The 14161-nt window shown below is 47.3% G+C and overlaps 1 protein-coding gene across 6 annotated transcripts in view; it reads right to left on the reverse strand.

Annotated features, from left to right (window-relative positions):
- Positions 1 to 14161, reverse strand: part of STIM1 (stromal interaction molecule 1) — a 327443-nt gene that overhangs the window by 48892 nt on the left and 264390 nt on the right. For all 6 annotated transcript variants that reach the window (XM_029601953.1, XM_029601952.1, XM_029601954.1 and 3 more), the window contains exon 10: positions 11082 to 11182. In XM_029601953.1, coding sequence (XP_029457813.1) covers positions 11082 to 11182 — 101 coding nt within the window. The remainder of the gene's footprint in view (positions 1 to 11081; positions 11183 to 14161) is intronic.

Here is a 14161-nt window from a genome sequence, read left to right on the forward strand (position 1 = left end):
TGACAAATTTATGCAGAGTAGTTAAATCACAAGCAGATTGTGCTAAATTGTAGGACAACCTTGTGAGGCTGGAAGATTTGGTATCCATATGGCAGATGAAATATAATGAAGAGAAGTGCAAGGTGATGCATATAGGGAAAATAACCCAAGCTGTAGCTACATGATGTCAGGTTCCATTTTAGGAGTTACCACCCAGGAAAAAGATCTGGGGGTCTTAGTTGATATTACATTAAAATTGTTGGCTCAGTGTGCTGTGGCGGTCAAAAAAGCAAATAGAATATTCAAAATTATTAGGAAGGGAATGGCAAATAAAACAGAACATAAGAAATTGCCATGCTGGGTCAGAACAAGGGTCCATCAAGCCCAGCATTCTATTTCCAACAGAGGACAAACCAGGCCACAAGAACCTGGCAATTACCCAACCACTAAGAAGATCCCATGCTACTGATGCAATTAATAGCAGTGGCTATTCCCTAAGTAAACTTGATTAATAACAGTTAATGGACTTCTCCTCCAAGAACTTATCCAAACCTTTTTTGAACCCAGCTACACTAACTGCACTAACCACATCCTCTGGCAACAAATTCCAGAGCTTTATTGTGCGTTGAGTGAAAAATAATTTTCTCCAATTAGTCTTAAATGTGCTACTTGCTAACTTCCTGGAATGTCCCCTAGTCCTTCTGTTATTTGAAAGTGTAAATAACTGATTCACATCTACTCGTTCAAGACCTCTCATGATCTTAAAGACCTCTGTCATATCCCCCCTCAGTCGTCTCTTTTCCAAGCTGGACAGCCCTAACCTCTTCAGCCTTTCCTCATAGGGAATCTGTTCCATCCCCTTTATCATTTTGGTTGCCTTTCTCTGTACCTTCTTCAGTACAACTATATCTTTTTTGACGATTGATGTACGCTACTGTGGTTGCATTGTCTGAGAGAACTCCGAGGACCTCCCCTCTGAAGGAGAGGAAGAAATGCTTGTAACGCTAACTACACCGCTCGGGTCTCTAGATGATTGATCGACCACTGTGACTCCTCTGGAGACCAAAATCCCTGTACAGATTTCCTCTGGCATACCGCCCCCCAACCGGAGAAACTGGCATCCGTGGCAACCACTGTCCAGACGGGCATCTCCAGGGGAACTCCACGAGTCAGATTGTCCGTTACCAGCCACCAATTGAGACTGGACCGCGCTGCATCCGTCAGTGGGAGAGGAAGAAGAAACAGTTTGGAGACGGGATTCCAGCGGGAAAGCAATGCGAACTTTAAAGGCTGCATACGAGCAAAGGCCCAGGGAACCAGTTCCAAGGTTGAGATCACTGAGCCGAGAACTTGCAAGTAATCCTGGACCCTGGGAGGATGCTTGAGTAACAATGTTCTTACTTGAGCCTGCAATTTGGAAATGCGTTCTGTGGAAAGAAATACTCTGCCCTGCTGTGTGTCGAATAGAGCCCCCAAATACTCCAAGGACTGAGAGGGAATGAGCCTGCTCTTGGATAAATTGACCACCTAGCCCAGCAACTGAAGTAGCTGGAGTACCTTGTGAACCACCAACCGGGCCAGTGGTTCTAACTTCACTCGAATCAGCCAGTCGTCCAGGTAGGGATGTACCAGCAGCCCTTCCTTCTGGAGATGGGCTGCCACGACTACCATTACCTTGGTGAATGTCCTGGGCGAGGTGGCCAGCCCAAAGGGCAACACTCGAAACTGAAAATGCTGACCCAGTATCCAACTGGATGCCTATATGAAGGTACGCCTCTGTGAGATGCAGGGACGCCAGAAACTCTCACTTTTGCACCAAGGCAATGACTGACCGGAGCGATTCCATGTGAAAACGTGGCACCCTGAGGCATCTGTTCACTCGTTTGAGATCCAGAATGGGCCGAAAGGATCCCTCTTTCTTTGGCACCACGAAGTAAATGGAATAATGGCCCTTCCTTCTTGCCTCTGGAGATACTGGGACGATGGTTCCTAACTGCCGCAGGCACTGCAAAGTTTCCTGAACTGCTCTTCGCTTGGTTGCATAACCGCAGGGAGAGATGAGAAACCTGTCCTGAGGATGCTGTGCAAAATCTAAAGCATAGCCTTGTCTTATCACAGCCAGCACCCACTGGTCCATTGTTACTTTGGCCCATTCCTTGAAAAATAGGGATAGTCTGCCCCCTACCGCAGATACTGAGGAATGGACCGGCCCTTCATTGTGAAGACTTAGCCCCCAAAGTAGACTGGGAATTCCCATCTCTGCCGAATTTTCTGTCACAAAAGGACTGGGAGCAGGACTGCTGTCTAGTTGGTGCCTGACGAAAAGAAGAACTGGGCACTCTAGCTGGCCGGAAACGGTGATTCCCTCTGAATCTGGCCCGAGACAAGAAAGCACCTCGTGACTTAGGTCTGTCCTCCGGCAGCCTATGGACCTTATTCTCTCCCAGAGATTGAATCAGATCTTTCAAGTCCTTTCCAAAAAGCAATTTACCCTTGAAGGGCAAAGAACCCAGCTGCGTTCTGGAGGACATGTCCGCCGACCAGCTTCTTAACCACAGGAGTCTCCAAGTAGAGACCGCGGATACCATGGACCTCACCGACGTCCACAACAGATTGTGAAGTGCATCAGCACTGTAGGCCATTGAAGCTTCTAGCTGTCCTGCTTGAGCGGCCTCATCGGAGAAACCCACGTTAGCCTGTAACTGTTGAACTCAATGCAGACCCGCTCACAAGGCAAAATTGCTGCACATGACTGCCTGCACTCCCAGTACAGGCACCTCAAAAATCTTAAGCTGCATCTCGAACTTCCTGTCTTGCAAGTCCTTGAGTGCTGTAGCCCCTGTGACCAGGATCGTGGTCTTCTTGGTAACCGCGGACACCGCCGCGTCCACTCTGGGCACTAGTAGCAGCTCTAAAGCATCCTCCAGAGGATATAGCTTATCCATGGTGTTACTCACATTCAAACCGAGATCCGGGATATTCCACTCCTGGAAGAGCAAGTCCGTAGCCGAAAACTGAAAAGGGAAGGAAGCAGCAGGGCCTCTCAGGCCCCACAAAACCGGATCCATCATTCCCAGTTTGGATTCCTCAGGTGGCCCCTCAATGCCCAGCTCAGCCAAAATAGAAGGAATAAGAGGACCCAGCTCCTCCCTTCTAAAGAGACGGATCACCTTAGGGTCCCCTTACGTCACATGCGAGCCCCTCACTGAACCCTGCAGATGCACATCAGTGTCAGCATCCGCCCCCTGCGGGGGCTTGGACTGAGGGTCTGGGTCCCCAGGGTCAGTACCTTGATTAGCGGTATCTGAGTCAGTCTGAGGCACCCCTGTTCAGAGAGGGCGCCTAGGTCTCGAAGGGTCAGCAACTCCCTGAGACCTACAGCGTTTCTTGGAAATAGGCATGGACCCCAGCGAGATGGATTTTAAGCCAGACTGCTGCTTCCCTGATTTTTTTTGCTTTATAAGTTTTATGGCGCAGTAAAACAAAGTCAGACGAAAAAGAGGAAGAGGAGGAGTCAGAAACCCCCTCGGGGCTATCCTTCTTTGCTGGCAAATTTTGATGCAAAAAGGTCCCTTTCACCTGGGAACTCTGCTGAGGAGAAAGAGGCGATAAAAACCCCTTCCCCATCGCAGCACAAGTGGCAGCTCTGAAAGACTGCAAAATGGTATCCGTTCCCACGCTGAGCAGGAATGGGTCAGCACCAGCTTGACCTGCAGTATATCAGCCCGCAGTCACTCGGGTAGATTTAGATTTCACTATTTTGACAGCATTAACGGTCCCGGAGGACCCCTCCCCCCGGCAAACACACAAAGCAGAGGCCCTCCCGTGAAATGCGTGGCATCGAGAGAAAACAGAAATTTACACTGAAGAAAAAATTTCAAAAATAACTCACCCCCGCTCCAGGAAGGAGAGAGCTGCCGCCGAGATACTGCCGGCCAAATGAAAAGTTACATTTTTTTTTTTTAAATTTATAAACTTGCCCAGCAGTGGTCCAAGGTGCTGATTCCTGTAGGGTGGAATGAACCGGGCTCCCCGGTGTCACACCCAAAGCTGCCCAAGAAAGAAATTAGAGTCCTCGACCCACTTATACAGCTGCCTCACGACCAGTGGGGGACGGCTCTCTCAGGACCTCACAACCCCCTGGGAGGCTGAAGGCAACATTGCTACAACTAAGGGTTTTTGTTTTTTATTTAAAGCCAAATTGACTAAGAAATAAGAAAAGGAACCAAAAAACCACCTAACTCTGACTAACTCCCAAAACAAACTACCACACAGACCAGACTCTAGGTTTGGCACCTCCACCATCTGCTGGAGACAGAGGAATACTGCCGGACACTAGGTGGCACCATCCTATTTATAGGCAGAGCGTTGTTATGGTAACTGCTCTGTCTCCATCTGCTAGGGGGGGGGGGGGGCGCAAACCCAGGAGTCTGGAATGATCCGGGTACGTACAGGGAACATACTTTTTATAAGTTTATACAGACCAAAAGAGGACGCCCTAGAATTCTTTCAAAGTTTGGCAACTCAGATTTCCTCTTCAGGTTGTCTTCAATCAAGCACTAGTCTAAATCCGAACATAAACCAAGGCCGGACTTCAGATTTTAGCGCCCATAGGCAAAGTGCCATGGCATCCTTAAAAATAAACAAAAGCCAACTCTTCTTGGGCCTGCATATTTGCTGCCTTAAAAATTTAGTGCCCTAGTAAGTTGCCTATTCTAAATCAAAGCCTGCAGTAAACATACTACATCTCTAAAGGTGATTACATCACTGATGAGGGGAGGAGAACTTTTAGAATCAGAGAGCTTCCATATTCAGTGGCATTTACCTGGATAACTTATCACTTATCCGTTTAAATGCCAACTTTTGAATATTTCAATCATTTAATCCAGCTAAAGTTTAAATGGATAATGTAGCAGTGTTCCCAAGACGTATCAGAGAGCAAAATTGCTTACCTTGTAATAGGTGTTATCCCAGGACAGCAGGATGTAGTCCTCGCATATGGGTGACGTCACTGACGGAGCACTATCACGGAAAACTTTCTGTCAATGTTTCTAGAAACTTTTGACTGGCACTTGGAGGCCACTGAGCATGCCATGATCCCTCGAGCCACAGGGGTCTCTCTTCAGTCTCGTATGTAGCAACAAGCTTTAGACAAAAATAAAATAATAAAACGTATCGGACCCAACTCTGCGGGGTGGCGGGTGGGTTTCGTGAGGACTACATCCTGCTGTCCTGGGATAACACCTATTACAAGGTAAGCAATTTTGCTTTATCCCAGGACAAGCAGGCTGCTAGTCCTCACATATGGGTGATTAGCTGAGTCATTTTGTAGTGAAGCAACAGTGAAGTATTGTTGTTGAAAATGAGGCAGCCGAAGATCACAGCAGGTTGGATGCAGAAGGAGTTGGGATTAAACTGGAAACAGTTCTTTAAGACAGATTGTCCATAGGCTAAATCTTGTCGTCCTTCTTTGTCTAAACAGTAATGAGCTGCAAAGGTGTGAAAAGAACTCCATGTTGCTGCTTTACATATGTCAAGAATTGGCACTGAATGGTAGTGCGCTACTGAGGTTGACATTGCTCTTACTGAATGCGCCTTTACTCGCCCTCGGAGAGGAAGGCCTGCTTTTTCATAACAGAATTCTATGCAATCTGCTAGCCAGTTAGAGAGAATGTGTTTGCCCATTGGAATACCCGGATTGTTTGGATCAAAAGAAACAAAGAGTTGAATGGATTTCCTGTGGACTGCAGTGCAGTCTAAGTAATATGCTAGTGCACGTTTACAGTCCAAGGTATGTAAAGTCCTTTCACCTTGGTGAGAGTGAGGCCTTGGGAAGAATGTGGGCAAAACTATGGATTGGTTCCAGTGGAATTCCATAACTCCTACATGACCGAGAACCACTCTGTCATGTAGGAATTTTGAACAGGGTGAGTACGTGACAAGTGCTTGTAACTCACTAACCCTTCTAGCAGATGTAATGGCTATGAGGAAGATAGTCTTCCATGTGAGAAATTTAACATCACAAGAATTCATGGGTTCAAAAGGAGAACGCATGAGCCTTGTTAACACCAGATTGAGATCCAATTCTGTGACTGGTGGCCGTATTGGTGGTTTAAGGTGAGTTAAACATCTCCTAAATTTATCGACAAGAGGTTGTATGGATATTGGTGCATCTCCCATCTTGTTATGGTAAGCCGAGATTGCACTTAAGTGTACTCTTACAGATGAGGTCTGGAGACCAGAGTTTGAAAGATGACATAAATAGTCTAGCAAAGGTGGTGTGGGGCAGGAGAAAGAGTCAATGTCCTTTTGCGTGCACCACAAGTAAATCTTTTCCATTTCGAAGAATAGTTCTTTCACGTGAAAGGTTTACGTGAAGCTATAAGCACTTGAGAGACATTAGTTGAAAGATTGAGTGGTTGTAAGATTAAGCTTTCAACATCCATGCTGTCAGAGATAGGGATTGAAGGTTGGAATGGCGCAACCGGCCCTGATCTTGAGTTATGAGAGTGGGAGCCACACCCAGGCGAATTGGCTCTGCGATTGAGAGGTCGAGAAGTATGGGAAACCACATTTGTCGAGGTCAATGTGGGGCTATGAGTATCATGGACCCCTTTGTCCTGTTGTAGCTTCACTAGAGTTTTGGTTATGAGTGGTATCGGAGGATACGTGTATAGAAGACCTGAGTTCCAAGGGCGAGCAAAGGTGTCCTTGGCTGGCTGATGTTTCTGTTTGTGCAGAGAGCAGAACTTGTCCACTTTGTGATTCAGGTGTGATGCAAAGAGGTCTATTGTTTGTTGTCCCCAACGTTGAAAAATCCTGGTCGCTACTAAGGGATCCAGGGACCATTCGTGAGGTTGGAACTGATGACTGAGGCGATCTGCAACTACGTTGTGGATGCCCGCTAGATAAGTGGCCCGGAGAAATATAGAATGTGTCAGGGCCCAGTCCCAAATCTGTGCTGCTTCTCGACAAAGGAGATACGAGCCCGTACCTCCCTGTTTGTTCAGGTACCACATGGCTACTGTATTGTCCATTTGAATCAGAACAGTCTTGTGTGAAAGGCAGTCCTTGAATGCATGCAGAGCATAACGTATAGCTCGAAGTTCCAGGAAATTGATTTGAAATGTTGCTTCGAGTTTTGTCCAAGTACCCTGGGTTTGGAGATAGGTTGGGGAGCTCACATAGACAAAGTTGGATGCATCTGTAGTTAAAGTTATCTGTGGGACTGGTTGTTGGAAGGGTAGGCCCTTGCGCAAGTTGTCTTTGTTGATCCAAAGGAGAGAAGAACGTAGTTGGTGGGTTACTTGAATTGGAGACGACAGTAGTTGAATGGCTTGCATCCATTGTGACCTTAATGTCCATTGGGTTATTCTCCTGGATAGTCTGGCCATAAGAGTGACATGAACTGTGGAGGCCATGTGGCCTAGTAAAGTGAGAAACTGGTGAGCTGTCGCTTGTTTCTGCGAGTGCAGCGAGTTTGCCAATAGGGAGAGTGTTTCTGCCCGATCCTTGGTAGGAAAAGTCTTTAAAGGATGGTGTTCAATTCTGCTCCGATGAACTGAAGTACGTGAGACGGGATGAGATGGGACTTTTGGTAATTGATGAGAAACCCCGTCGAGTGAAGCAGAGTAATTGTTCGACTGAGAGAAGCCAGAGCTCCTTGTTGAGATTGACTTCTGATTAGCCAGTCGTCTAGATAGGGGAAAACGTGTACACTTTCCTTGTGTAAGTGTGCTGCCACTACTACCAGGCATTTTGTGAACACTCTGGGAGCTGAGGCAAGTCTGAATGGTAGTACTCTGTACTGGAAATGCTGTTGACCCACCAGGAAATGCAGATACTTGCAATGAGGAGGGAATATTGGAATGTGAGTGTAAGCGTCTTGTAGATCCAGGGAACAAAGCCAATCTCCTGTTTGAAGAAGGGGAAGCATGGTGCCTAGAGAAACCATCCTGAACTTTTTTTCCTTAGGAATTTGTTGAGATTTCTGAGGTCTAGAATGGGACGTAGGCCTCCTGTTTTCTTTGGAATGAGAAAATAATGGGAGTAGAATCCTCTGCCCTGCTGAGTCTGGGCACCGGTTCTATGGCTCTGGCTCTCAGAAGGGTGGATAATTCTGCTTGCAGATGAATTATGTGATTTTCGTTTGTGAAAAAGGTTTTGGAGGAGAGTCTCTTGGAATTGAGAGGAAATTGAGTTGGTAGCCTCGAGATATTATTGAGAGTACCCATTGGTCTGTTGTTATCTGTAACCAATGATTGTAGAAGGAGGAAACTCAACCTCTTATTGGCAAGTTTGGTTTGGGATTGTGGAGAAGGCTTTTGTTCTCTGGTGGTGGCCTCAAAAACCTGCAGCCAGTCCCATCTGCGGTGGCGATTGAGGCCTAGCGGTTCTAGGCTGTCTGGGCTGAGATCTTTGCTGTGGGCGAGAAGATCTACCCCTGGATGCCAATGGATAATACCGTCTCTGCCTATAGAAAGGTTTTCTGATTTCTTTCCTTGGTGGACGGCGAGACATTGATGAGGAAGAGTCTTGCAGGACCGACGATAGTTGGTGCAACGTTTCTGTGTGTTCTTTCGGTTGGGACACTGCATCCTGGACCTTTGACCCAAACAGGTTGTCACCTACACAGGATAAATCCACCAGCTTATCCTGTACCTCAGGCCTGAGGTCAGAGGCATTTAACCAGGCCCAGCGGCGTGCACTGATTCCTGAAGCTGCCATCCTTGAAGATGTTTCGAAGTTGTTGTAGGCAGTCCGGACTTCATGCTTTCCAGCTTCAAGTCCTTTATGTATGATAGCTTGAGCTGCATCCTGGTACTGTTGAGGTAGGGAGTCAGTGAGTTCCTGCATCTGCTTCCATAGATTCCTTTGGTATTGCGTCATATAGAGTTGGAGTTAAGCATAGCTCCTTGGAATACCTTTCTCCCTAGAGAGTCTAGGAATCAATGATCCTTCCCTGGTGGAGTAGAGGAATGAGGTCGTACTTTTTTGGATTTCTTTTGAGCAGACTCAACTACTACAGATTGATGCAGTAACTGTGACTTTTGGTAACCAGGAACATGTTGGACAAGATATGTAGTGTCCACTCTCTTATTAATTGGTGGAACGGAACATGGATGTTCCCAAAGCCTGTGTTGTAATTCCAAAAGTACTTCATGGATAGGAATGGCCAGGACCTCTTTGGGTGGATCCACGAATTGTAAGACTTCTAAAGTCTGCTGCCGTGTATCCTGCTCAGAACTAAGTTGAAAGGGATTGTGTCTGCCATATCTTTTATGAAATTAGTAAAGGACAAGTCTTCTGGTGGAGACTTTTTCCTTCCCTCAGGAGGAGATGGCTCAGACATGAAGCTTTCAGATGAGGAATCAGTATTTTTTCTCCTCCCATGAGTCGTATGGCATTTGTTTGGATGAAGTAGGAGGAGACCTTGGTGGAAGTGATGGAACCAGTGGTCTGAAGAGTCCTGAAGGTCCCGGTTGAGGATCATCAAAAGGGTCTTGTCCAGGAATGTACCCTATTCCTCCAGGCTTAGTAGGGATAGGTTGCGGTGGGATGGCACTGATGAGGGCATCTAGTTTATCCATTAGCATTTGAAATATGGAGAATTCCGGTTGCCCTGGAGCCCTAGGCATGGGTACTGGCATCAATGTTGGTCCTATTTTCGGGGATGGCCCCGGCATCAGCGCGGGCATCGGTACAGGCACCAGCATAGACAATGGTGTCGGCTTCGGCAAGGGCATCGGCATCGATGGTCGATGCTCCTGGAGTGCTTCTCGCACCGCCTGGCAGATAAATCCGCTCAGTTCCTCCGTAATAGCTGATGCAGGCAGAGCAGCTATACGTGATGGCGGTGGGGGCGTCATCGGTCCTACCACAGGTCCCTGTGGAGGTTCGATGTCCGGCACCTCAAAAGAAGGTGAACGCCTCGGTGTCGAAGGCCTCAGTGTTTCTTGTAAGCGAGGCCGCTTGGCTATTGACTTCTCCAGGGATAATAGAGATTCCGGAATCGAAGGATGTCGATGCTGATGTTTAGACCGGTGCTCCAAGGTTTTTTCTAGGTCCGATGCCGACTTAATCGATGCCACGGATGGAGTTGGTGATGAGCGATCCCCTGAACCCTCCCAGACAACGTTTTTTAAGGATTATCCTTTTTGAAGCTCCGGCCGGAGATGACTAAGTGGACGTCAATGTGGAAGGTAATAGTTGAAGGTGGAACAAATGTTCCATCTCATCTTGTCATGCTTTCCGACCTTTAGCATTCATTTCTGCACATTTTGGGCAGGATGAAACATCATGAGACCGGCCCAAACAAAGTACACACTCGAGGTGTGGATCCGTAATCAACATGGTCCGATTACATTTGGGACATTTTTAAAATCCTGTGGCCATGATAAACCGCAACAGCTGTCGATGGATATCTGACGAAAAATTTATAAAACTCAAATGAGTCGGAAAGGAATTATTCTACTCACCGGACGGTGGTAAAGAGAGAGAGACCCCGATGTGGAAGAGAAAAATGAAATTTTAATCTGATCTTTAGTCAGAAACTATGTGAAGAATTTCATATAGGGCTCCTGCTCCGCGATGCCAAAAGCAGTGCAGAAAAACGAAGACTGAAGGGAGACCCCTGTAGCTGAGAATATCATGGCATGCTGGGCATGCTCAGTGGGCTCATTGTGCCAGTCAAAAGTTTCTAGAAACTGACAGAAAGTTTTCCGTTATAGGGCTCCGTCAGTGACATCACCCATATGTGGGGACTAGCATCCTGCTTGACCTGGGATAACGGAGTTGAGTTAGTCAGATAACTTAACCAGTTAAATTCTCATCATACCATACAGCAGTCCTATAGTTAGCCAGATAAAGTTATCTGCCTAACTAAGATAGTTAGGTACACATAGTGATGCAGCTGTGCCACTGAATATCCCTCTAAAATTAGCCAGAGTATTACCTGAGTATTAGCTGAGTATTACCCCCGGAGAATTTTGCATCCTACAGATAGGAACAGGGATGTGCAAGGTGGGTCATGCAGAGGGAATGGAGGCATGCAGGTTTGGCCCACAGGGTGGGCGGCACAGCATGGACCGCACAATACTCACTTTGCTGTCAGGATTTTATGATCTACATCATCTAGAGAGGAGCTATGAGCCACATGGAAAGTTCCAAACAAGGTGTTTCTCTTCTTTTTTATTTTTTCAGCCTAAAGAATAAAAAGAAAAGAACATTTAACAAAATATAAAGAAGAGAAAACAATGAAGAGCTTTTTATCTTGCAAAGCAAACTGGGAGCAGAGTCCTCTCTCTACTCAGAAGAGGCAGGTTAACAGGAGCAAGCTTGCTAATCGTTTCCTCATTATATTACACTAACGAAACCCCGCTACTCTAGCTCATTCTTCCCTTATCTACCTCTTCTTTTCTTCATCTTTATCCCTGCCTCTGCTCTTGCTGGAGTGAAGGTAATACTGCAGCCTCCCACTCTCACCTGTAAATGTGCCATACATGCATGAATTCTGTCACAGGACTGTTTCTACCACCTCTCAGTAAAGAAATATTCTGTATATTTCCTCTGAACCTTCCTTTCTCCAGCTTCATCTCATGACCCTAGATCTCCTGTTATTCACTGAATGTTTCTATCATATCCCCATTCCCTTCCTTCCTCCAGTGAGGACATTTTGAGCATGTTAAACCTTTCTTTGTACCATTTGTGCCATAGGCCCTGTGTCATTTTAGTACCCTTTCTTTGAACTGCTTCCAGACCTGTACACAGAATGCAAGGTGGACTCTTACTGTTTGCCTTTCCTATTTCTCTTTGTTTTCCCGGATAATTCTGCCTGTGTCTTTTTGTATTATTTTGAAGGATAATCTCTTTGCTCTTACCATTTCTGCAACCTCTTGTTCTTTTTTATTATTATCCACCTTTACATAGAGATTTGATAAGTTCACCATGCTCCCTTTTATTGTTGACAGTTCTTTTGTATCCTTCAGTTCCCTGAACGTACCCGGATCAATCCAGACAGTGGCTTATGTCCCCCTTCCAGCAGATGGAGTCAGAGCAAAACGAGAGGCGCCCCTATATAAGTAGGTGCACCCTCTGCGTCCCTCCAGTATTCCTCTGACTTTAGCAGATGCGAGTAGTATAACCTACGGCTCCCCCTCCTATCTTTGATACAGACTGAACATTAGTTCTTCTAGTTTCTCTGTCTTTTGACTTTTCTATTTGGTTGGATCAAGCGGACTTCTTAAGCAGGCAATACAGATCCTGGAGAATGGGAGCTCTCCGGAGAGGCGGTGGCTCTCCTCTTTCACCGGTGGGGAGTTCCCCACATGGACCTAATGGCGACTCAGCAGAACGCGAAGGTTCCACGTTTCTTCAGTCGGAGAAGCGAGCACGGCGCAGAAGGAGTGGATGCCCTACTACTTCCATGGCCGCAACATCTTCTGCTCTACGTGTTCCCGCCCTGGCCCCTGGTGGGAAAGGTAATTCGGAGAACAGAAAGCCACCGGGGATCCGTGATCCTGGTAGCGCCCGAATGGCCGCGAAGACTGTGGTTTGCGGACCTGATCAACCTCAAAGTGGATGGTCCCCTCCGCTTGGGACATCTACAGAACCTCCTACGTCAGGGCCCAGTATTTTTAGACAGGGCAGATCGCTTCTGTCTTGCGGCCTGGCTTTTGAGAGGCGTAGGCTGAGACGACGAGGTTATCCAGAGGATGTTATTTCTACTCTGCTCAAGGCCAGGAAGACTTCTACTTCCCTATCCTATGTCCGAGTCTGGAAGGTCTTTGAGAACTGGTGTCAGTCCATCGACATATCTCCACGTTGGGCCTCCATAGCCCAGATTCTTTCTTTCCTTCAGCGGGGCCTGGAGAAAGATCTCGCCTACAATTCTCTGCGAGTCCAGGCGGCAGCCCTTGGCTCGCTCCTCCAACATCTGGATGGGGCTCTTCTGTCATCACATCCTGACATAGTTCGTTTCTTGAGGGGAGTCAACCACGTGAAGCCTCCGGTCCATGCTTCCTGGAGTCTCAATCTGGTGCTCTGGGTCCTGGCCGGTCCTCCCTTCGAACCACTGTCTAGGGCTACCCTTAAAATTCTGAGACACAAAACGTTTTTCCTGGTCTCCATTGCTTCAGCCTGCAGGATCTCGGAACTTCAGGCTCTCTCGAGTAAGGAGCCCTATCTCCGCATCATGGATACTGGGGGGTCCTTGACCACAGTTCCCTCCTTTTTACCAAAGGTGGTCCTGGCATTTCATGTTAATCAATCGGTGGAACTTCCGTCATTCTCCTCTGAGGACTCCAGGGAGCTACGCAACCTCGATGTCATGCGCGTCCTTATGCGCTATTTGGAGGTGACTAACGACTTCTGAGTTACGGACCATGTCTTTGTCCTTTGGAATGGTCCCAAGAAGGGCAACAAGGCTTCCAAGGCCTCCATTGCTCGCTGGTTGAAGGAAGCGATCTCTTCAGCGTACGTGGGAACTGGGCGACAGCCTCCGGCTGGGATCTAGGCCCATTCTCTCCAGGCCCATGCCGCCTCCTCGGCCGAGAGCCAGGAGGTGTCTCCGCAGGAGATTTGTCGGGCAGCTACGTGGAAATCCCTACACATCTTTTCTCAGCATTATCGATTGCATCTTCCGTCACCGGGATTTGGCTCCTTTGGCACACACGTCATTCGAGCAGGGCTATCCGGGGCCCACCCTACGTAGGGAAGCTTTGGTACATCCCACTGTCTGGACTGATCCGGGTACGTACAGGGAAAAGAAAATCATTCCTTACCTGCTAATTTTCATTCCTGTAGTACCACGGATCAGTCCAGACGCCCTCCCTGAGTTTCTGGGTTGGGATTTTCTCTCAGCTGTTGTGTGTACAATTTCTGCATGGTTTTCATTGCAAGTTTTATGGTTTTCCAATTTGGCACGTTATGCCGTGTTTATGATTGTTTTATTTATTATGAGGTCACTTGATCCATCCAATCTGTTTAACTTCTGCTTTGATATTCTGAATACTGGAGGGACGCAGAGGGTGCACCTACTTATATAGGGGGGGCGCCTCTCGAGTTTTGCTCTGACTCCTTCTGCTGGAAGGGGGAAATAACCCACCGTCTGGACTGATCCGTGGTACTACAGGAACGAAAATTAGCAGGTAAGGAATAATTTTCTTTTCTCGGCTTCTCAATA

Source organism: Rhinatrema bivittatum, chromosome 5, assembly GCF_901001135.1.
Source record: "Rhinatrema bivittatum chromosome 5, aRhiBiv1.1, whole genome shotgun sequence".
Taxonomy (NCBI): Eukaryota; Metazoa; Chordata; class Amphibia; order Gymnophiona; family Rhinatrematidae; genus Rhinatrema; species Rhinatrema bivittatum.